Genomic DNA, 26527 nt, shown 5'->3' on the forward strand with positions numbered 1-26527 from the left:
TGCATTTAACATATTTTTAAAAACATAGACTTTATATACTTTCTTGAAACATGTGTTAATCGAACTGCACTGTCAAAGTTCATATTACATGTATGTCATTTGTTATGCTTTGTGCACGTGTATGGTAGTATTTTAACGTATTACGCCTAGGCATTTTTCATGTATATAACCCGTGGTAATTGGAGTTGATTTCATATAATCTAGTTTGCTTGTTTTTATCTGAGTTCCATTCTGCTGAACAATCAGAGTTTGTGTAAAATAATTTTTTTTATTACAACGGAAATCAAAATTTGGTTCTGGTTCAAAGGGATCTTAGAAGCAAAAGAGAAGTTTGAAAAATGAGACTGAGATTTATGATAAACACTCGATTATAAGGAATTTTTATATACCTCGGTTTTCACTTTCTTCAGATTCCTCATAGCTGTGAGCGAGGAAATACTTTATATTTATAAGGAAGTTCTTCATATAGTGTTTAAAGTTCTTTATATTTATCACAAAGCTCTGAATTAAATCGATAAGGAAGTTCGAGGCATCTATTTAGTACGTGAACATTGTTAATTCTCTTCTAAATGAAAATTAATCGAGTAATATTGTTGATTATAAAGCCTAATATCTACATATTCTATGATTAAAACCATATCGGTCAGAAAAGGATTTCCGTTTTGTATTTTACATTCGTTAACAATGCATTCTAGTACATCACTTATATTATGAAAACTCTTCTAACGTTCCTTAACTGTAAGAAAAAGTTCATGAATTTTAGTTTGCACTACTTTTATCTTCCATGTAAGGTAAACATGCCCGTAGGAAGCAATTTCAGTTGGGGGGGGGGGGGGGGGGCAACCATACATTTTCAGTTGGAGGGGCACTGTCAACTACCAAAATTCCTTGACAAGCAAAAATAAAAAAAGTCATCAGACGTTTTTATTGAGGGGGCACAAGCAAATAGTAGCCATGTTTTGTATAGTATTCTATATATCGGCAAAATTATTGGGTGGGGCACGCCCTCCCCCGTGCCCCCGGTTCCTACGGCCTTGGAAAATATTAAAAACGTCCACGTTACTTTTTCCAAGAAAACAAAAGAAAAAAAAGAACGGGAAAAATATAGCGTCAAATGCATACGCACTTGTTGGAATATTGTCTCGCTGCAATGGCTCCTTGGCTGTTTGGCCCAGTATCTGCGTGTCAGTTTAAACATTTGATTCATAAACAAAAGTCCTATAGGAATATTTTCTAAGTTAATATGCACGAAATGTTAATTTTCGTACCTAGGAATTAAGTATTGCTAATAAAAGCAACATAACTCTGGATATGGGAACAAAATGCAGTTCTTAATAAGGGAATTCCTTTTTTCCAAGTTAGATTCATGAAGGAGTTTCCCAGTAAATTTTAAATTCCTTATAACCGAGATTTATTTATTTCGGAGTTCCTTATAAACGAGTTTTACTGTAGTAAATGAGAATACCAGAGCAGCAATTTTCATAATATCTACAGCATCAGTGATGATGACGAATGCTTGATAATGCCATGAAAATAGCTTAATATATGATACTAGTGCCATAGCGAAACATCTTGTAGAACATTGGATACCCCGCAGTCCTTAATCAGGTTACCACTGCGATGTATAATTTAACTAAAATGAAACACGTTCCTTTCTCTTAAATATAGATATGACCTAATTTTATCATTGATTTGGGGATATTTACAAATATTTAGAGGGGATAAGGGATTGTTTTGATACTTAACGTAAGATACGGTTATTGAATGAGATTTCCCAGAAAAAAAAGTCTTCATTGATGTTAATGAATGTTAAGTGGCACCAGCAGAGAATATGAATTAAGGAGATTTTATTTTCAGGTTTATTCCCTTGAAAAAACCAGAAGTTATCAGAATGATAGGATAATGTTTTCTTTTCCAAGTAAAGTCATCATTTCTATTGCGCAAACAATTTTTGAGTTCAAGATATACAATGTACTACAAACCTAAAACTTTATGCTAACTTACTATTGAGATGAATGTATTGTAAAAGTGGCAATCTCTTTTTTCAGGAACAAGAATCTTTTACTAACTTCAAGATGGACTACACTGACCTATACAACTACGGCGGTGTAAATATCACGCACCTGCTTGCTCTTTATAATCAATCAAGTATAGATGATATTTTGGATAATCTATATGAATATGGGAACGAGTCCGATTACCCAGAATACTACATCTCCAACTGTGATAATTCAGAACACCCGCACCAAATGTTCATCAACAATTTGCCGGACTATCATCGATTCTTCAACGTGTTTCAACCAACAGCGTGTGCGATTGGCATCATAGGTATTGTGCTAACTGTTGTTGTTCTTGGCAGGAAGAACATGACCACGTCTACTAATTCCTACCTAACAGCCTTAGCCATTGCTGATCTTGGATTTCTCGTCAGTCTGGTTTCAATGTTTATGGCGTCTGAGCATATGGACGTGGAATTTTACTATAAATACTATGTTTATTCGTCTACTATTGCCCCAATATTCGTTGAGACTTTTCTTATGGCCTCTGTTTGGCTGACCGTTGTCCTTGCTGTTGAGCGGTACATTGCAATTTGTCATCCTCTAAAGGCCATCGCCATTTGCACAGTGAACAGGGCAAGACTGATCATAGCTGGCATTTTTATATTTTCATTTATTTTCAGAATCCCTCGATTTTTTGAATTCAGAACCGAAAGCACTGTTCATTGTAATATTACTGTTTATCATTCCGTTCCAACTGCAATGGGACTGAGTCAATATAGAATAGTTTACCCTATCATCGTTGATTGTATATTTGGCTGTATATTTCCATTGATTGCGCTCCTTATTTTCAACATCAAGTTGATTCTAGAAATTAAAAAATCTACAAATTATCCTAGATTCCATGATGTCAACATGCAAAACATGATTTCAAGGGAACAACTTAAAATAACAATGATGTTGATTGGAATAATAATGGTATTTTTTGTGTGCCAGGCCCCTATTCTATTGTGTTATGCCATAAGACATATATCAGTTTATACAATGAAAACCCCCGAGGACATTCGAGTCTTTAACTTGGTTACTTTTATTGCACAAAGTTTGCTGACATTTAAGTCCTCCGTCAATTTTATTGTTTACTGCTGGTTCAGTGAAAAGTTCTGGAACACTTTCAAACGTGTATTTTGTGGGAAGCTCTGTCTAGCTCGACAAAAATGTCCAAGAAAGCAAAACACACACACAGTGCATTCGGCCGACCAAAACGGAAGTACCAGCGTACGTAAAGCCTCATATATGACTAAGGATACGATCTGCTGATTTCCTTTTGCGCAGAGGAAACTAAAATTGGAACACGCTTGTCAACAGGAAGCGGAAGTAGAAGCATTAAAGATGCTTTACGTATGACCAAAAATACAATAAAAGACGATATTTACGCCCGTTGTAGGAACTAAATTACTTACTTCGGAAGGTATCGAAAATCATGTTATAGCTAAGATTTGCATAGCACCATCGTTACATTGTTCATTACTTAGAGAGCAAAAGGGTGATTGTGGAGAGTAAAGGTATTCTGATGATTGATTGATTGATTGTATTATGTTTATTTATGCGTTTGAGGAAAGAAGCTGGTAGAGTTGAACGATTCGATCTTGAGGACACACAAACACGCAATTGCAAGACAGTTGCATGAACACTTAATTGCAGGAAAAATCGACAATCATATTCAAGTTGTACAATAGACACAAACATATTATGATTTTTGTCAGTTTATTTTCAAGTGAAAAATTGCAGTTACATCTTTGTCTTATGTACACATACTGTATAATGCAGAACCGATTTTTTGTCTTTTTGCACTGCAAGTGTAATATCAGCTTAGTATTTTTTTTCTCATTCCCTTTTTCTTCGTAAGACTGTTAGATTTAAGAATTCGTCCCATCATTTCCTATTTTCTCCATATCAAAATTTATCTCATCGTTACTGAGATTAGCAGGGAGCAGTTTTAAAAACATATTTTATTTCCTCAAGAATGATTTTATTTTTAAAAAAATAAAGTCTATCGAGTACAAGTTTTTGTAGCTCAACATATCAATATGAAGCGATATTCGTGTAAAAAGGATATTTGAAATCAGGTGTTAGTAGGATAAACTCAAGATACTGAATATTTGAGTTAAGTATTTTTTGACATTAAATTCTCTGGAAATAATTTTTAGATGTTACTGCTTAACTTGTATACTTTCATTTCATGACGTTCATCATGATAAATCATGATGAGAAATTCATACGACTGTAACATCTATTAAGAAAATAGTCCATTAACTGAACTCACTCCTTTGCAAATTTCTTTCAGTATATTTGTTTCATTCAACTCTTCTAACTTATTTTTTACTGACAAAAACTTAAACCTTAGATTAATGCTTTCCGAATGAGGTATTCAAAAACAACCTCATGAAATGACTGTATAATTTCGAAAGTTTCAATTCTTTTCAAAGAAGCGGATCAAATGTAGACCGTCATATAATACAAAAACTAAGCCACTGAAAGGCATATTTTGTTTTAAATACTCATTTCTGGTCATTATATATAACATTTTTCGCATTTGTAAAAGTTAAATAAATTATGATAAATTGATGTTGGGGATTTAGCTAGTATCTGAAAAGTTTGTGGTATCATGTTCTAAATTTTGAATTTACCGGTTGGGAGTACATGTATATACGAAATTTAAAATTTTGTATTTACTCCCACCCGCTAAATTCAAAATTTAGAACATAGCAGTGAAACTCTTGTGGATACTGATGAGAACATACACAAAAAGATCGTGATTTTAAAATTGCTCAGCAAAATTTATTTTGTCTATTTGTATATATATTGTTCTTTTTTATGTAACGAGAAATCTTGAAATGTGATTGACAAAGATGTTTATTCCTCAATAAACATTTCATTTAAAATCGTTGTTGATTTTTCCCTTCGTTTTTGAAATCGAAAATAAAAAGAGCTTAGAGCAATGTGTCCATCGTCCGTCTGCCTGTCTGAAATTATAAAAAACAAAAACCAAAAATAAGAAGATTTTCCTTCTACTATTTTGGTCCGATAAAATAGATCTTAGCACACAAGTAACCTAAAGATTAAAAGTTCTATATATCTGGGTTTTTTTTTGTTTTTTTTTTTGTTTTTGTTTTTTTTTTAATTTCCATGAATAGTATTGCAAATTTGCAATGGTTATTAAAAGTAGAAAATACTGTTAAAACCTACTTATACAGTTTTTTGGTCCGATTTTATTAAAATGTAGTACACAATAAGACTAAACTAAGATGCATAATTATCAGCGTTATTTCCCGTGTTTGGTTAAGACAAACGGTTTTGCAATGTTTACTAAAAATAGAAAAGTGTATGGAACTCTTACAAAACGCTAGACCTTCTACAGTTTTTGGTATGATTTGGAAGCTGATAGTAGATTAAACAATGAATGAAATTTCTATTCATTGGCGTTTCCATAGATTACTTTCAAATCAAGGTGCTATTTTTTCCCTTATCTTTTATTATGAGTAAAAATCAGTAGAGCTACAGTCTTGTCAAAGAGTCAGTGGTAATAATGCGCATGCATACATGAGCAATTACTTTTTTTTATTGCATTTGTTACATAAAGTAAAAATCAAAACTAGGTTTTTAAATGTATAATTGTAGCGGACAGTATATAAAGAAGCCCAAACTGCCCAATTAGTGAGCTAGCTTTTGTATAGAAGCGGTAGAGTCTCCCTCGATTACAGGCAAATTAAGCTGCTCTGAGCCTAGCGCTTGGATAGATGACAGCTTACGTTACAAAACTGGTGGCAGCGTAGTGTCTCTGGTGTTTGAGGAAGTTCTAGGGCTAGGACTTTGTGTCCATTCAATTACGGAGACTTGGTATCCATGGACGGCTGCCGGCGCCGTTACTGAAGAGGCCCAAACACTCAAAGAGAACCCATGCTTTGTGAAGATACTACCCTGATTGAGGGAAAGTCTTTCGGGCAGAGAACATACTGCCTCCCTAGTGAGCTAGCTTTTCTAGTGAAGCAATAGACTCTCCCCCAGTGTCAGGCAAGTTAAGCAGCGGCGAGCCTGTTTACCTGTTTAGACCGCTTCACGTTACAAAATTCGTGGCAGCAGTGTAATTCTGGTGTTTGGTGACCTGCTCCAGGAAGCTTTTCGTGTCCATTTGATTATATCACGGACGTCCTTCCATGGACGACATTGAGTGAAAAAGCCCAGACACTCAGAAAGGATCCGTGCAAAATTTTAACTGTTCAGTTACAAAATAATGTTTAAGTTTTTGCATATGGTACATGTATTATTAATGGTATTTGAAAGTAATCTTTTACAGCTTTATATAAACAAGATGTGTTTGTGAAACACTGATGCCCCTATATGACATCTTATTGCCATTGCCGAGATTAAAGTATCTTAAATGCAAATCAAATTCCAAGGTCAATGTCAAGATATCAAAAATGTTGGTACCCCAGGGAAGGTCTTGGTACAAGGAATACACTTGTAAAACATGAAAGCCTTTGCAGCAAACATTCAGAATGATGATCAAAGTTTTAAGTTTTAAAAAAAAGGTTTTTATAAGGTCAAACTCCCAAGGTCAAGATAGTACAAATATCATATCTGCTTGAATTTCAGTAAGGTGTGACAATCTCGGCTATACATAATTAGCGTCTCTCAAATGGTGACCTAGATTCACATTGGTTAAAAAATTCATAAATTAGCAACTTAAGATTGTTGTTAACAAACAATGAGGTGACATAAGCCACATCTCTTTACTGTAAGAAACGATGTAATTGGTTCCTTGCGTCACTCGTTAACGTCTGAACCATTTTTATTCCATGTGTATTTCACCCGTGAATGAAAAGCTATGTAAATTTCAGTATTGATGAGCTAATCTGGCAACCAATGAGAATCTAGGTCATTATTTGAGAGACGCTAATTATGTATAGCCGAGAATATCACGCCTTACTGAAAGTTCAAGCAGAAATGATATTTGTACAATAAAGAAAAAAATATTGGTACTGAAGAAAAGGTCTTGTCTTAAGAAAACACCTGTGAAATATAAAAGCCCTAGCACCAAGCATTCAAAAGTTATGGCTAAAGTTAAAGTCTTTCAAACGTAGTTCAAACTCCAAGATCAAGGTCAAACTTCTTAGTACTCAAACAGGTCCTATTACAAGGAATACACATGTGAAGTTTGGAAGCCCTAACTCCAACCATTCAAAACTTATAGCCAAGGTTAAAGTTTTTAAAAGTAGATCAAACTCCAAGGTTAAGATCAAATTATTTGTACCCAAAGAAAGGTCTTCTCACAAGAAATACATATGTAAAACATAAAAGCCCTAGCTCCAATCATTCAAAGGTTATGTCCAAGGTTAAAATTTTTCAAAAGTAGATCAAACTTCAAGATCAAGGTCAAAATTTTTGGTACCAAAAGAAAGGTCTTATTACAAGAAATACACATGTAAAATATGAAAGCCCTAGCTCCAAACATTCAAAACTTTTAGCCAAGGTTAAAGTTAACGTTTTTCAAAAGTAGGTCAAACTCCAAGTCAAGATCAAAATTATTGGTACCCAAAGAAAGGTCTTATTACAAAAAATACACTTCTATTTTAAGTACATTCATTACTTTCAAATGAAAGTACAATAAACAACAACACACTATTTGGACAAAGCTAGGACGCGTAGCAGCTTTATTGTACAATGTACATATGACATGTAAAATATGAAAATCCATAATTATATATATATGTATATTGTAATGTTGGATTGAAGAAATATAGATGAAATTTTAACATTGATCATGCTCTACGTCTTAAACTGGCATTAAAACAACTATTCCTCTCTTATAAAGCCTGGCTAACGAGACCGGTTCTAAAGAACCACGTGATATTAACCACGTTTTCGAATGAAAACCTTGTAATTACGAACAAGTACATGTAATTTATTATAACACCAAGCAGAAAATGATTTCTGTTTAATTCGTTCCTCAAACGAAAGAAATCACATACTAGTATGTAAAATACGGAAGCTCTAGCTCCTACCATTCAAAGGTTATAGCCAAGGATAAAGTTTTTCAAAAGTACATGTAGGTCAAACTCTAAGATCAAGGTCATAAGTCAAATACATGTATATTTGTACCCAAGGAAAGGTCTTATCATAAGAAATAATAATACATGTATGTTGAGCATGACAGCCCTAGCATCAACCAATCAGAGTTATGGCTAAGGTTAAAGACTGGTAAAATTTTGCAAAAGTGGGTCAAACTCTAAGGTCAAAGTCAAAAGGACAAATATGTTGGTACCTAAAGAAAGGTCTTGTCACAAGGAATACACATGCAAAATATGAAAGCTTTGGCTCCAACCAATCAAAAGTTGTGTGCAAGTTTAAAGTTTTTGGCGGACAGACTGACAGAAAGACGGACGGACAGAACAAATTTTAAAACTATATGCCCCTGAATCTGTAGTTCTAACGATTTGTGCTTATAGTTTAATGGAAGGTAAAAGTTGCATTGCACTTGGATTTTTCTTAGTTTTAGAAAAATCCAAATTCCTTAAAAATCAAACCAAAAACTTTAGCAGGAATAATAGCACTTTGAAACATATTTTCAAAGAATATATTTTCTTTAATAGATATACCGAAGCCCTCCGTATATTCTGCTTAAGTATCGAGTTTTATTGAAGTCAGAGCAGTATTAAAGGAGGAGGAACGTTTTCAAATAATCCCAACACATTACCCTTCATTGTATATTACGTTTCGTGGCAACTTTGTTCGTCGAAATCAAGCACGGATACATTGTGTACACTTGGATAACATACCCGTTTATCAAGTTTTATCAAGTTCAGACCAAAACTGTAGGAAGACTAGCATTTTGAAAGACTTTCTTATACATTATATTAGTGACAATGATAAGATTATTCAACGAAAATACACAGCGATTAATCCAATCGTGTTTCTTGATGTAGTCCTCTTGTTTATCAAATTTTGATACTTTAGGAAGAGTAGCATTTTAGAAATAAATGTTGAGAGGCAAACAACTAGACAGGCGTACAGACAGGCAGAATACTGGGTACTAATGGGTCCTGCACTTAATTAGAGAACCACATTTTGATTGGCGTATTAGTTGTAAAGGACCCATTAATACCCAGTATTGTTTTGCTGATATAAGTATCAAACAAAATATACATGTATCCTGTTGTCTAGAAGCATGGCTTAATCTGTTTATACGGAATAAAAAAATTAGGAATTGTTATTAACAGAGGCTAATGTGTTTCATAATTTGTTATTAAGAAAAGGTATTGTCATATATACACATAGTTACATACATGAATCATTGCCTGTAATTAACACGTTTCGCACACCTATACACAAGAACTAAATCAAAGAATTTCTTATGTTAAATGAATACAACAGATTAGTTAAAATCGGAAAATTTTGAAGCATACAAGCTGATATTTACTTTTGATAGTCTCGTCCTTTTTTTTTCCAAGTTTCGTTCCAGATTGAATAGAATGAGATTCTTGTGTCAATTAGAACAACAATCATGGGGGGGGGGGCAGGTTTCTTAAATGCGTACCTTGCATTTGCGTGTATATACCTACCAAAGGAGGGAGGGAAGAAGAAGGGGCAAGGCCTGATTTACTGATCTTTACATGTATATCTCAATCTTTTTCAACTGATATGTGTAAACAAGAATTAGAGAGTTTCTCTGGCCCGTTCTACTAATCCTTTAAAAGAAGCCTTTACATCAATCAGGAAATAAAATTATTTAGTGATTTTCTGCAAAAAATATGCATAAATAACTATGTATACACATTTTACTTCCTTGTACACAGAAAGTTTTCCAATTGACAAATCTCTTTTGAGTCTCAATCTTACAGAAAAAAACACCATTCTTTCTAGGTTGAATATGATTGTGGCAAAAGTGGGAGGTGAGGATTTACATCTTCCATGGAACTAACTCATGAGCCAGGATTTTCTATTTCGATTATTTCTATCCGATCCAGTCTTTAACCACGTTATATTCAGTAGCTCGGGACACAGTCTGAATATGGACATTTGGCACCTCGTTGGTTCTTTAGAGATCAAAATCAAAGAAAACCTTTTCCTCTACATTTTGACAAAACCATCTTCAAAGACAAATTTAGTATAAAGTAAATGTACCATATATACTCTGTGTATTACTCATACAAGGCATTTTTTTTCCATTTAATCTATTGCTAAACAGTCATTATTAAGAACAAGATGTGTTTGTGAAACACTGATGTCTCCGTATGGCAACTTATAGCGAAGGTTAAACTTTCTCAATTGCAAATCAAATATGCTGGTACCTAAAGTAAGGTCTTGTATCGAGGAATATACCTGTGAAATATGAAAGCCCTAGCAGCAACCATTGAAAAGATATGGAAAGGGTAAAAGTTTTTCAAAAGTAAGTCAAACATCAAGGTCAAGGTCAAATGATCAAAATTAATAGTGCCCAAGGAAAGGCCTTCTCACAAGAAATACACATGTGAAATATGAAAGCCCTAGAACCAACCGTTTAAAAGATATGGGGTTAAAGTTTTTCAAAAGTAGGTCAAACTCCAAAGCCACGGTCAAAGTTGTTGGTATCCAAAGTCAGGTCTTGTCACAAGGATTGCATATATGAAATATGAAAGCCCTAGAACCACCTTTGAAGTTTTTTTTTCAACCTTTTCCATATCTTTTTAATGGTTGCTGCTAGGGCTTTATATTTCACAGGTATATTCCTTAAGACAAGAACTTACTTTGGATACCAACATATTTGATTTGCGTTTGAGAAAGTTTAACCTTCGCTATAAGTTGTCATATGGGGGCATCAGTGTTTCACAAACACATCTTGTTTCACATGTCAATACTTCGATAAAATTTTAATGTTTGTCATACGTCGAATTTTCTGAAAGGTGATGCAATTCTTAAATATTTTAATTTATTTTAAAGCATGAAGGCTAACCACGTGTACAAATATATGGTCATTAAAATTCTGGAATACAGTTGTATAATTCTTATGGAAATACGGCGAGATATTTCGTTTAATAAAATCATATCAAATAATTAAGTTTAATGATCCTTACAGAGAAGTGAACAATAAAAGTTTTGTGTTAGGCAACGTTTTTTCTTCTTTTAATTAAGTCAATGTGTAATTTTGTACGGATATAAAATACAGGCGAACACACACAGTCACAATAACACATTTACCGACAGTTTTATAATTAATACAGCGTGTAGAACCTACAAATGATGTATAATGTACCTCCCGAAAATGAGTATCATTGCGAAAATATTCAAAGAGGAATAACTCATTCGAATTTTTCCCCCACAACATAGTATATTTCTCTTTCAGGTCTAAGTGATTTTTGTTGCATGCATTTGTTTCTAATAATAGACTCATATCCAAAAAAAAAAAAAAAAAAAAAAAAAAAAAAATTAAAAATTAAAAAAAAAAAAAAGAATAATAAAACTGCAAAGTATTTAACTTTATATTTTTAACAATGATTTAAAATATTTAATTTACTTAATGGAAACTCCTTATTTTGATATTTTTAAAATCCTTATGCTTTAAAATTCGAATGAAAGTTCAACGTTATAAAAAAAAATTCAAATGAAAACCAACAAAGTCATAAACGAAATGTACATAATTAATCAAATAAAAAAAATAATGTACTGCATCGAAGATTGTAATTATAGTTTAATAAATGTTTTATGAAATATTAATCTCAATTCTTACTGAGCTGATGTAAAAAATTCCCTTGCTCACCCTTTGCTTCTATACCATCTTACCAAGTTTGAGAGTGGAGGGTCAAATACATGTACGTACATGTGTACATTGTGTCCAGAACGATATCAAAACTAACATTTCTTTGACATTGATCTTTGGCCTTATTTTTTTTTCAATGAATATGCCTATTTCTCTGCATGGACTTTTTTTTTACCCTGTAGTAATTAAGAGACTAAATATTCAAATGATACTCTTCAACAAGTGTCAACAACATTTGAAAATACCTTAACAAATTTTGAACTTGACCTTTGACCTTCAAATGAAATGGCTTGTATCCCTGGTTTTTGGCAAGTTTGAACTGGCCGGTCAAACAGTACCAGTGTATGTACTCAATATATTTTTAGAGGCTCAAGGACAGACGCACTCACATACAGCGACTTGCTCCTTGTTTATCCCATTATGATATTGTTGTGAGGGAGTAAAATTCAAATTGTCCTGTACAAGAATTGCTGAAAAAGACTCCACGGATTTCAATCATTCATAAGGCTAAGTAATAAAATTCATAGGCTAAGGCCAAAATAAAAAATACCTTTGTTTCCCCAAACGCGACCGACCCGATTAAATCACGCCGACTGAAAAGTTTTTAAAATAAGATTATTCAAATAATTTTTTTTAATGATTATCAATTTTTATAAAAATACAATTTCATCAAAATCCTATTTTATCAGAACGGCCGATATTGTTTTACTGTGATTTTCAAGCGTTTGCTGGAAACAAAATGGTAGGGATGTGCGATTTTATCGGTATACCGTTATATCGCGATTTTTTATTGCGTGATACGTATCGTGATACGGAGACCGGTACCGGTATTTGGTACATAATTATAAAGTCCGGAAATTATTCATTTATTTGTTCAAACTATTGAATGACAATTACAGGGAATGTAAAAAATGTTGAAAACAGTTAAAGAACGGCATCCAAATATGTTTACATTAAATAAATAAAAATATTAAAAAGTAAAGTTATGTTTTTAGAGCATATTTTAAAGAAATATTATGGAAATTCTTTTGAAATTGTAGAAAATATTGTGTGTAAAAAAAAATATCAAGATTTATCGTGATATTTTTGGGAAAAAATCGTGATATATCACGATACGAAATTTTTGCCGATACCCATTCCTACAAAATGGTGCCCATAATATGTGGTCATAGAGGAATACTTTATTTGCTGTGTTATAAAACAAAACAACGGCGACGTATCAACCTTATGCCTTTAGCTTATTCGAATCCTTCACGCTTGAAAATTTCGTTAATAAAATATACCATAACTAATTAAGAGTGTTTCGATGGTATTTGCAATCCTGTCTTTTGAAATTAAAGTACTTAATCAGTACATGACAAGGCCCACCTCATGAGCAGACGAGGGGGCCTACCTTGTGAATACATCAATCAATTTCACTGCATTTTATTTGAGTTTTTATCTAATAAACAGTTCATCTAAGTTCCATAGTCCTGAGTTGTAAATATGTCTGCATATTTCATTCTCATGAATATAATTCAGACGTCCTTTCTTCATGCCATTTATTCATGGGTTAAACTTTGTGACTATGACATTGTGTATGGCATATTATTTTTAAACATGATTTGGTTCAATTAAATACTGAAAAAGTACATTGGATTAAGCACTGGAAGCTCATAGTAGATTTGAAAAATACTTGAATGTCCGGTCTTTGCGTATCTGAGAATCTTGTCTTTTTAAATATTCGATTTCAATAAATTTACACTGGCGTGAGATATTGTACAAGTTCAATTGAATAATACCGGTGAATTTAACTTAAATTTAGCTTTTCAACGGCATTTGTATGATATTCTGTTTACAAATAGCTTTCTTTTGTACTGTTCTTATTCATAATGACATGATTCCATTAAATTTCAGAAGGTATTTTCAAAGCTGTCAGAAAAAAAAAAAAATTTTCCTACCTACCTACCTACCCAACTCGAGATTTTAGAGTCGGGTTAGGGGAAACAAAGATACATGTATTTAATGATGGCCTAAATAATATAGACCAGGAATCTCATGCAACGAATTTATAATCAATAAAATCAGAAGAGACGACAAATGCGTGACTGTGTGTTTTCATATTAACAAGATGTACGTGTGATGAACATAATTACATCAGTGAAAGAATTTAAAAAAAAAACAACATTTTTTTAATAATGTCATGTAAAAAAAACATTCATGAAAAATTAGGTTTGACGTAAATTTCAAATCTTCAAGGCTGGCGGAAGTGAAAAGATTAGTGCGTCCGCACCCCTTTGTAAAAAGAAAAAGTTTAACGTAATGCTGTTAGATTTTAAGTTCAACTTTCATTCCTAGGACTGAACATTCCTCTGACTACATTAATTGAGCTTGTTTTTTGCCAAATATCACAAGACAGATTTAGTTCCAAACAATGTCATTTATTATTAAAGACATCATATAATATTGTACATAAAACTGAATAAAAAAGACTGGGAACATTACATCACAATTCCTGAGGAAAAAATTGTAAAACAATTATGCAAAAAATGGGCTCCCAGTATGTGACTATTACATAACATACATGTATATAAATTGGCAAAATTGGTGGCCTCCAAAATATGGCCAAAAAAGGAACATTAAGGCTTTATGCATTTCCTTGCGCCACCTGTTTAAAGATTTTGTTTATTTAGTAACAGTAAGACGCATTGACTTCTAGAATGCACCAGAACCTACCAAGTCTGTGCCCATTTGTAACAACTACAACAACAAGAACAGCCTAAAAAAAAAAATCTGGATTACAATGTGCTGGGGGGATTACCATTTCCAGACCCTCCCGCACCCTCCTCCAGAAACCTAATTGCGGACCTGACATTTTTAAACAGATTTTCTTTTCTTTTGAATATTGTACTCCTCCTCAGGTATCTAAATCATCGTATTGACCTCGAAATTAGCAATAATTGTATAGTTTTTAACGTAACACTGTCTAATTAAACTCATCTTAAGCGACGATTCTGAAAGAAGTTTCGAAGCGTTTTTTTTTTCAGGAGTTTTACTTGCCTTACAATTTTTAAGTACGCTTGCGGCACAAACCATTGGTATTGATTGTGTAACATGACTGAGTATTTCTTTCCGATTGATTGATTGATTGCATGTTGTTTTACGTCCCGTTCGAGAATTTTTCACTCATATAGAGACGTCCCCATATACCGGTGAAGGGCTTCAAATTTAGATCTTTACTCGGCACTTAGGGTCATTGACCAGTGCGGGTTCTTTATCGTGCCAATGCCTACCGTGACACGGGGCCTCGGTTTTTAAGGTCTCATCCGAAGGACCCGCAACTTTCACTTCAAAATGCCGAGCGCTTGGCCAAGGAACAGTTGCTACCTGCTTTTTTTATCGACTTAGGTCAGTCGCGGCCGTGATTCGAACACACGACCTTCCGATCACGAAGCGAGGGCTCTACCAACTAAGCTACCGTGACGGTATAGTTCTTTCCGAAATGTACAATTCAAACAAATAATTGAATCATACAATTTGAGCATCAACAGAATTAAATGTATTTTTCCGAATGAAATAGATACTGACTGTTTTGCCTTTACAATTGTATAAATTATTAATTGAAATTTCAATTTCTTAAACAGATTTTGATTTAATTTATGCAAGCCATTTGTTTCATCAATTAATCTGATCTATCAGTGGTGACCTTAAAGAAGCTCAAATAATATAGGTACTGAATTAATTATTTTGATTAATTTTATTTACATGTAGATTATACATGGACATGTACTTAAGAATATATTTTATTTAAATGCATAATGACCATCATATTCATTACAGACAATCACGTAAAGTGCAAGTGTTATTTTCGAATTGTTAATTGGAATAAATAATAATTTAATTATTAAGTCTGTACTAAAATTGAATTGAATATTTTTGTACAGTATGGATTTGGAAGGAAACCTTGCGGAGCGCGCCCTCTGGTGAGAGATTGCAATTCAGTATCTTCCTATCTTATAAATTGTTAAACGTTTATTTGTTGAAAGATAAAACAAAGAGCAGGAATGGAATGTTCAAACAAATATCTTGTTCTAACATCGTGTCTTCGTTGTCATCTACATGAAGTTGAAGTTGAACTTGTAAACATTTCTTAACACATACTAAATTGTGCGGGGGATTTTTTATAACCTGATAAGGAAATGGTTAAATCTCAAGCTTCGGCGTTGCCACCCAGCAGGACTGAAAAGTGCTAAGATCTCTTCAAGTCATTCGATAATTTAAGCCATGTTTATGTGGAGATTATGCCTTCCTCTTTTGTTGTTCTTCTTCATTTCAAAGGTAAAAAAATGATATTTAAGAACTCATTTCATTATCCTCTTTAATAGTCTATGGACGAAAAATGTAACAACTGTTAAAATATGTATACATTTTTGACGATGTATTACAAAATCAAACCCAGAGACAATATGTACAGGTTCTAGAAAATTAGAAACTAGTAAAACAATCATGCACTTGTACTTCACCCGCATTTACCAAAAGTGCGGGAGATTTATCCGCACCCCACCCAACCCCCACCCGTCCTCCATCGTGTTATTTTCGGTAATACTAGTATCATTCTATTAAGCGTTATTATTTTTTTTTTTAGATAAAATGCAACGTAAATGTCTTTATTCATGTTGATCAAGTGGTTATACACAACATGACAGCAGCTATAGGAGGGTGTAAAGGTGACAACTGCGGGTTTCATATCAACCTCTGTATAAGGTAATGTATGTAAAAAGGCAAAATATGACAACAAGGAACATTCATAATAAATCACAATAATGGATTTATCTGTAATTTTTTTTTTTTTAATAATTTTGAGGATATAATATTAATTGAATTTATGGTTGACCATCCATGCTGGAAAATGATTATTTCAAGAAATTGAAGCTTTGATACATATATGGGAAATATGTGTTTATAAATTAAAATCATTAAGACACAAAATATTTGTGAACATTTCCAATCGAAATACCTTACTGCATGTAGTAAGGTAACTTTTAATTTTGTTGATATTCAAATCTCTTTATGAAAATGATGTTCTACTTTTAATATGCTAAGTGTTAAAAATATAAGGGTCGCCAACTTATATAGTTTATTTTCCTCTTCTCCAAGAGATCTAGATCTGAGGATTGTAATTTTGAGAATCACCAAAATATTTTGCCAAAAAGAAAAATATATCTGTGTACGTACAAAACATTTTTCGTTGCTGAAATATACGCAGTTACACTCCATGTATAATATGTGCATATATCTCTAATAAGCGTTTCGGTTTCTTGTAGAGGTTTAATTACAATACTGCAGTAAACGTTCTCATTAAAAGAATATTTAATTCCGCACGACAGAAAATAAGGATATTCATGCGATGTACGAAGTATAATATAATTAAATGTACTTTATTACGAGGGACGATCAGAAAATTCTGCAAGTATATATATATCAATAAAATAAAAAGAACAATATGTATCAAATGTAAACTAGTTTAATCTTTCAAAGTAATCTATTAAAGTCACACACTTTCGCAATCTGCATACCCATGCTTTAAAAGCCCCTAGGTAGTCTTCCCTTGGAATACTGTCTAAGCATTGACAAACAGCACTGCCAACTGCACTAGTACTGCGCGAAGTATAGCGGCGTCCAGATAACATTTTTTTAAGTCTAGGAAATAGAAAAAAAGTCACAGGGACTAAGGTCGGGAGAATATGGGGGATGGGGAAGCTGAACAACCTTTTAATCCTTCAAAAAACCCTGAAATATTTTACTCTTTATGAGCTTGAGCATTGTCATTAATGAACTTAATGTTCTTCAAACCTGACTTTGGTCTTTTCTTTTCATACACTTTTTAAATTTTTTTTCAGTACATTATTTTTTTGTAAAAATGTCAAGAGATACCTCGGCCAGACTCACCTTGCGGAGTTGAAATTGGCACAACTGGGCCACTAGAATTAAAGAAAATAAAATGCAAAATTTTCGTAGCACCCTGACTCCTTTTTGCAATGAGAGGACGCTCACTTTTCTTTTTAATCCACATCATATTGTTAATTTTTCTTTGCGGTTCAAAAAGGTATATCCAAGTTTCATCACCTATTAGCAGGTCAGCAAACTTTCTCCTGTCACAGTTTTTATATATTTTTAAAAGTTTTCTGGCAAATATTAAACGCGTTGACTTTAAATTTGTTCTGGTGTCAAGAGATGCGGTATCCATCATGCACATACTTGGTCAAAATTTCATGTACCTTTGCTGATGAGATCCCAACAACACTAGCGATATATTTTAAAGTATATCTGCCATCATGCTCTAAACCATTTTCTTAACTGCAGCCACGTTTCCATCAGTAACAGCTGTCTTTGGTCGCCCTGGTCCTGAGGAATCTTTAACGACCTCTACGCCATTCTTGAACTTTTTCAACCAGTGACAAACTGTGCTTAATGAAACGGCAGAATCTCCATAAATCTGACAAATTTCATTTAAAATAACTTTTGCGGGTATATCAAGAATGCCTCTCACTTTTATATAGGTCCTTATTTCACCCTTCACTTTAGATTTCACGGGAGAAAATGGTCAGTAAGTACGACTACCCCTTATTCTTTTGTATATATATTTTGAAACAGTTAATAAAACGATGAGAAATTTAGACAGATACAGGTAATGAATGTATCAACCCGTGCGTGACATTGATATTGGTCATCTACAAAGGAAACCTATGGAATAACATTACTTGCAGAATTTTCTGATAGTCCCTCGTATAGCATGTTTGAGAAATAAATAAATTAATGCTAGACTAGCTTATTTAGCACTGGAAAATGAAATAAAGCAAAAGATATTCCTGTTGTAAAGTATACCTAGTCAGACAAATAGACAGCCAGGAACTGCGGATCAAGCTTAAAATTATTTGTCGAGATGAACAATGCTAATCAAATCAAAAACAAACCAAAAATAACACATTCAAACAAAAATCAAGCAAACAAACAAAACACAAAGCTACGAGTTTTCTCTCTTAAAGGGGTAGCAGTCCCAACTGTGACGAGTCGGCAGGGGCTTGGATCAATATGTCTGGTCTTCAGTCCAGAGTCATTGGGGAGGATATCGGCGATAAAATGAACCCCCTACAAATGGATGCCAACCATACGGTACGATATTTTCTCAGGACAAAAAGGTCCATAATTAAACTTTCTTAACATCAGTACCCATGCCTTCGTCTAGTGATTTAAAAAGCTACTGAGTACAAGATGTATCTTTTTAAGTAATTCCTGTATATTTATTTTATCCTAGATGGGACCCTCCTCTGTTCTTAAAGTGTCTATTTATAACAACGATTCCTCTTCCCTCCTTCTGGAGCAGTCCATGAACGGGGCTGACCAATGGACGAACGGAAGTCAATACATACTGGCCTATGATCAGTACATGACATTCGACTTACACAACAGTATTTTAAGGTAGGTGACTTCCTAGTAAAGGTCAAGTAATTTAATTGAAAAGTGTATATTTCTGTTGATTTAACATATTAGATTTGAAATTAAGGATTTGTACCTCTCTTTTCTTTAATGCACTGAAATAATATATTAAGTATACATTAGTTTGAATAAGAATGTTAATTATACTTCTACATGTATCTCTGAGTGATTTATTCCTAAAATGAATTCTAGTATAACAAATATGACGCAAAAGATCTTACTTAAGGAGGTTGGATCCTGCCATCAAAAGTAATGAGAATTTTTTATCAAGTATATTTTTAGAATTTATACACATAGCTTTATTAAAAATCAAAACAAAAAATGGGGGTCAATGCGCTTCTTTTGGCGCTACAGAGCATTTAGTTTGACCTTTTTGCACTGTAAATACGTCTTACACAGAAATCAATTTTGAAAGTTTTTCCTTCAATATTTTTTGTTCAAATAAATTATGGTGAACAAACACAGTCTTATTTCATCTTAAATAGACACATTAAAATTTGTAACAACGAAGAAATTTTCGAATTACTCCGCATGTTCAATTATTTGACCTTTTTGCACTCAAACATTTTCATTTTTCTGGCATTAAAATTTAACAAGCAGAAAAATCATTTGAAAGTAATGACATTTTACAGAATTTAAGAAGAATGATTAAAAGTATCGTATATATTCAGAAAAGAGAATTAAAAGTGGGGGTCTGTGATGTTAATTTTTAGATATTACTAAAACAGTGTTAATTTTAAGCTTAAGGGTTTGGTTTTGTGTTCATCCAAGTGAAACTCGTACGAAATAAAAATCTCAATATCTTAATAAATACTTCTTGCTTACTCTTGAAAACTGACCTATGACACCTTCTATGGGAAAGCTGTCTTGATATGTATGCAGTTTGGTTGTCACTTGCAGTGTCATGCAGCAATAATGTGCATATTACACTTGCAGGACTGCACAGCTACAGGTCTAACAAAACAATAACATGACATTTGTTGTATATGTGCAGATAGTTGAACGTCATGGGTACAACTATTTGTTTCGTTCTTAGCAATACTGTGCGTACTTTTTCCATAACTGTCTGTTTTTCATCAACTAGGCATGTCCGCCATGCGAAATCTGGGGGCTGCCATTCCGGTATTGAAACCAACTGACTATTTCTGTAATCTGATGCCTCTAGTACCCCGATTACACAAAGCAATTACAGAGATATCTCGTAAAACATCTCCAGCTATTAGAATGTTTCGATCTAAATGTTTAATATTGTTTATTATAAAAGTAACATCGATGTTTACGTCATACCAGGGAATGCTCCGTCTTTGATTTTACAATGGACAGATAAATTAATACGCGCCCAGTTTTAGCAGTTCCGACTGAAGTTAACGTCTGTTATTTCTTTTGCAGGTAAGGCTATTAATTACCTTTTAACAAATAAGCATATCAATCCTACAAATGTAGGACAATGTCATATAATATTGAAAAATATTGCACGAAAATTAAGAACTATAATCACCCAGCGTAGTTTATTTCTGAGGTCTGTCATGCGATATTCGGCTAAGGTGAAAGTAGGAGCTGGTAAGTCGATTTGTTGTGTTTATTGTGATTTATGAGCCTTATCTCAGAAATACGATATAACTCCTAGTATCAGTAATACATTTTGAGTATGACAACGCATGCGATCTGATGCACATCAATTTTAAAAAGGTAAAACGTATACAAAGGATCTGAGAATTTCCACGTGTTTCTTGCAGACCACAATTTGGTAGCGGGCAATATTTAAGGTTCCTCTAATAAATGTTACTATGTTTCAAAATACTTAAAGTATTCGTCATTGTATCAAAATATAGTTCAGTCAAAAACAGGGTTTCAAATATTATGAGTAGAGTAAAGAACTAAATTTTGTTTTTATTAATGAGCGATTTTTGTGTAAGATCCTTCATTGAGCCTCAGACACACCAAGTTAAATGTCCAATGACGGCTAAGTGAAGTGGCTCTACGTAGTACATATATATGGTAAATCAGATGTGTTATTTGTAAATCAAAATTTTTCAAATTTTATTGCTTTTTTTGTTTACTTTTTGTAAAAGAGATGCAAGTATTTTTAATTTATATAAATAATATTCACCTAAGTTTGTACTATGTTTACAAACCATATCATTTTGGACTTGGTCCTTCGAATTTGCAGATTAGTGCAGTATATGTAGTTCTCATGGGGAAAAGTAAATTAAACGATAAAAATTTTCAAGGATGTCAACTTAATTTGCTCATTGCTTGATATGTAAATTGTTCATCAAATGAAGAGTGCAGCAAAATTGAAAAATAGCTTAATTTTTAAAGATGAAAATTGCATAAAGTATTAATAATTAATATTCCTTAGTTGAAATGGTTAAGATTGAAAACTTGAATTTCTGCAACTGCATTGGTTTCATCAAAAGGGAGTATAATAAGGGGGTCTTACCTGATCTTAAGTTACCATTGAGCATGCTGAATCAAATGCTACCAAGCATGTTTATTTTTAATTGAATGTTCATTTTATGAAAGTTTTTCATATGTTGGTTGCACTTGTAAGGAAGAGATAAGGTGCTGTGGGTGGGGTGGGGGGTAAATCTTGGTATTGATCCATAAATACCATAATATTCTTGTAGAAACCTCTAATATTTTTCTATAAAATTGAAAACAAAATGAATGTACATGTAGCCACCACTTTATCTCAAAGGTTATTATTATTATTTTTTTTTTTGAGGACCTCATGCATTTTAATGGAACAGGCAAACCTTGTTATTTCTAATTGATGGGACCAATAAAAAAATTCAAGATATCTGGTATAGTTTGACACATTGAGGTTAAAATGCTTAAAGAAAAAAATGGAAGAGACTTTCAATGAAATATGAAGATAACAAACAATAATCAAATTCAAATTCACCTTTATTGATGTTGGAGAGATTGAAGCAAAACTATTCTTATAATGTCTCATAGAAAAAAAGTTTTATAGGACACAGTTTCAGGAAATAAATACCATTCAGTTAAAACACTGACACCCTTCAACATGTTCAACAAAGGTTAATATTAATATCTAGATTTAAAAGAATTGTTTTTTGAACTTTTTTCCTAAAATTTATAATAACTATGTTTACCATGTTTACAGAATGCCTTGTTTCACAAAAAAGAACACTGTTCAGATATTTCCTCTGGACTGCCAATTTCTGCATTTCATGTGATACCTGTGTTGGAGCCCTTCCAAAAACCTCCCCTGTAAGGTAAGTTTTATATCCCAATGAAAATGAATCATTTTCGTTTTGTATGATTGGATTCAGATGTTATTCTATGTGTACAGAATGAAAGAATGTACAATTTTTATGATGAGAAATGTATATGCGGTTGGATAAAAAGAAAGATCTTGTTTAAGTGAATGTTGTGTATGTGTCCATCACATTGTCCCAAGCCATGGTTGGAGTCCGCCTACAGCTCTCTCCTACCCGAGGCTGCTTGAGCGAATAAAGTATCGTTATCATGAATAATCAAACCTTATGTGTGATGTCACGTTATAAACCAATAAAAGTAATTGTTTATATTGCAGTTGACTTTAACAATAAAAAAAATAAATGTTAGGTAAACAGTGACTGAAAAAAGAAGTCACATCAGAGGTTATTTTTAAATAATTGAAAACTTCAATCTCTTTTGGAAGGAACTGTTTCTGATCATCTTCTTGTAGCTTACTAACACACATGTCATATTATATCAGGTTTTTAAAATTCTGCCATCAAATCCTTACCTTGTCATTTAACCTTCAGATTTTGTACTGATACTTGTTTGCTTTATTTAATTATGATCTTATATGCTTGTCTCATCTACTTCCCAAGGCAAGATGACATGATCATCACTTGGGTTTAGGCCAAATAAAAAAATATGTGTGGTTCCGGTTACCTGACCATCCCTATTTTATACCCCCGACCCTAAACTTTTTTTTGGCAATTTTCATATTTTTTCCGTAAATTTTCCTGGATTTCCATCAATGGCTCTGGTTTTAAGTTTTAGCAATGATGGCCTCCTTGCACAACATAGTGCAAGTGTTTAATAGTGTTAAATCCAAAGCAAGCTAGCAAGTAGGTGTGACCGTGTCCCCTACCAATATTGACTAGTACAGTGTATATTATCACACCACATCTAAATGTCATTTGCAAAGCAGTAATAGGTATTATTTAAAAAAATTAAGAAAATCATTTTGTTAAAAAAAAAAAAACAAAAAAAAACCCTACCTACCTACCCTAATTTTTTTGGAGGTGTAACCGAAACCACACATATTTTTTTGTTTGGCCTTACCTTAATTGATCTTATTTATGGTTGACCTCTTTGTATACAGATTAAACTCATTTATCTCTATATGAATTAAACCACTCTGATCTACACTAATTGTAAATTAAAATAAGATATATTCAATGCAACAATCAGTGTTAACCAACATTTACAATGTGACCATCATTGCTGAGGGATGTGTAGCCTTTGACCCTGAAATTTACTTGTCTATCTTTGCATGCTTTTTACTTAGTCATGATGTAAAGATTGAACTTTCAATTCAAGTTCCCTCTTTGAGAGTGATCAACAGTATTGTTTTTTTAGTGGTATGTTATAAATTATTTATATTTAATATTTTACAGATTTCAAAGTTAAGGAGATCATTCAAATGATAGTGGTTTTGGTCCATGTTGGTTTGTCTCAACAGTTAATCTTTTGGAAAGCAGTGTTGGAGAAAATATCAGCAACATGTGAAGACTGTGATTTAGTTTCATATGATATGACTTCAGAAAGTTAATATTTTTGATTTCATGGTTGTATGAACAAATGCATTGAACTTTCCAAACATCATTGAAAAAGAACATATGATGACCAAACAAAAATAGATATTTGAACTTTCCACGAGTTTACAATGAAGAACATTTTGGGATCTTGATACAGGATATTATAATAGTGTTTTATCTAATTTATTGTTTAGTGCATTAAATGCAAAAAATGTTTTAAAGTCACTCTTGTAAAACCCATGCTAAGAACAACAGGTCTCAAATATCTTAGAGAGTTATATTAGAGTTATATTGTTAGAATTGAAGCTTATTTATAAAATTATACCTTACATCTTTAAAGAAAGTTTCACAAAAAATAGTCAAACTTGCATATACTGGTTAACATGTTAAAAGAAATATAATATCCTGGAAGTGATTAAGAATAAAAAGAAGTTCATTTATCATTCTTTTCTTTTGTTCTTCTTGGTGACTTTTTTACAATAATCAAAGACATTTTACATTTTAGCTCATCTGAGCAGAGGCTCTATTGAACTTTTCTGATCAAAGAGTCTCTGGTGTCTGTCCATCTGTCATCCATAAAAATTAAACCCTAAAATAGGGGTATCAAAGTTTGACATGGGAATAGATAGGAAAAAAATTTCCTTTAATGAACAACAAGGTAATGATTTACTCATAATGTATGCAAGTATCCTCAAGTAGAGAAGATTCAAGTTGGTCAAAATCATGGACCAGACTTAATATTATAATAATATTAATGCCCTGTTCACATGGAGAGTTTAATTCACAGTAAATTAATTCGAAGTAAACTAATGTGAATTAAAGTAATGCGAATTAGATTGCGTTCACACGAGAACTAATGCGAAGTTAACTAATGCAAATTAACTTGTATTTTTTTTCAATTTTTTTTTCTTCAAATAAATCTGAGATCTGATTTTATATATAAATTGGTAAATGCATGTATACATGTGAAAAAAAAAAACTTTAGAAAACATATAAGTCATGTTAGCCATATTGATAATGAAATATCCTCATGTTGTGGAATCAGTTTGGATTAGACATGGCCTTATGACCCCAGGGTGGGGCCACAATATTAGCTCAAATTTGTTTTTATGAGAATTAAGGGGGATAAGAATGTCTTAGAAATCTGAAGATCACCAAGGTGACTCAAGTGAATGTTGTGGGCCCGGCTTCTTATTTAAATTGCACACTTTCATTATCCCTGCAGATTTTTAACATCTTATTTGGCATATTTTTTGAGGAGAAAATTATTTTTCTAACATTAATTTCACTGTGTTTTGAACACATAATAGAGTAATACTTTAGATACATCTGGGCTTTCATATAAAGTGCTATTTTTAGATCAACAGTGAGTCTCTTTAATTCTATTTTTAACACATTGCCATGTGGTTGGGACTACTTTCATGGCTAACATTTTCTTGTTTAACTAACAAGTATGCATTTAAAGAAATGTACCTATTGTTGTGAGTTTACATTTAAAACAAAGGTTCTTCACAAATAGTTGTAGCCACTTAATTGGTTTAACTATTTCATATTTTTTTGGATTTTTTGGTGCACTACTAAAACCTGTGGCTGCGCAGTCCTGCAGGTATATTGTGCGCTTCATAGCTGCAAACTGCTGCAAGTGTCAATTAAGCTGCATATACCCAGAGATTGTTTTCATTATGAAGATGACATGGACCAGTTTTCAAGTGTTTGCAAGACTTAATTTTTGAGATATTAAGGTTTTTATTTTTAGTGAGTCTCACTTGGCTGCACACAAAACCAAACCCTTAAATTAGGGCTATTTTTTTCTGCATTTCCACAATATATTTGCTATATTTATCAAATATGATGATAGAATTCATGACAGTTTATTTAATACAAAATTTAGGAGCAGTATAAAACAGTCCACTGCACAAAATAACTATATGTGCAGACTGCATGTAAAAATAGGAATTCAAACTTAACATACTTTAAATACTTCGAAAGAGAAAAAATGATCATTTTCTTCCAAAAAACCTTCCGCCACAAAATATAGTTCCTCACTTAATGCTTTTGGTATGGAATTTAATCATGGAGTTTTAACTGAATATAGTTAAATTGGCATTGTAGAATCCAAATATATTGTAAGTATTAAAACATTATGCAGAATTTTTGAAATATAGGTTAAGATAAGAATCTGCTCAAAAGCTCAGGAGCGAACCTCGTTAACGAGGTTGGATCCTGATATTTAAAGTCTTAAACTTTTTTTGTCAAGTATATTTTTAGTTTCTACAAACATAACTTAATTAAAAAATCAAAACAAAAAATGGAGGTCAATATCCTTCTTTTGGCGCTACAGTTCATTTAATATGACCTTTTTGCACTGAAATTTGTGTCTTAATCAAAAATCACATCTTCGACGTTTTCCCTCCAATGTTTTTATCCAAATAAATCATGGGACAAATTAAACTATTAGTCTATTTAAAAAAAGACACTTT

General features: G+C 32.7%; 1 protein-coding gene across 2 annotated transcripts in view; it reads left to right on the forward strand.

Moving 5' to 3' along the window:
• Window positions 1–26527, forward strand: part of LOC133176937 (fibropellin-1-like) — a 50528-nt gene that overhangs the window by 12646 nt on the left and 11355 nt on the right. Inside the window, exons 2-5 of one of the 2 annotated variants that reach the window (XM_061312000.1) lie at window positions 2049–3272; window positions 16415–16533; window positions 18816–18942; window positions 19085–19248. In XM_061312000.1, the coding sequence (XP_061167984.1) occupies window positions 2076–3272; window positions 16415–16533; window positions 18816–18942; window positions 19085–19248 (1607 nt within the window). In that variant the 5' untranslated portion in view covers window positions 2049–2075. Of the gene's footprint in view, window positions 1–2048; window positions 3273–16038; window positions 16108–16414; window positions 16534–18815; window positions 18943–19084; window positions 19249–26527 lie in introns of those variants that run through there. The other variant, XM_061311999.1, reaches the window with a different exon arrangement.

Source organism: Saccostrea echinata, unplaced genomic scaffold (assembly GCF_033153115.1).
Source record: "Saccostrea echinata isolate AGI-Se365-2 ecotype Australia unplaced genomic scaffold, CSIRO_AGI_Sech_v1 ptg000084l, whole genome shotgun sequence".
Taxonomy (NCBI): domain Eukaryota; kingdom Metazoa; phylum Mollusca; class Bivalvia; order Ostreida; family Ostreidae; genus Saccostrea; species Saccostrea echinata.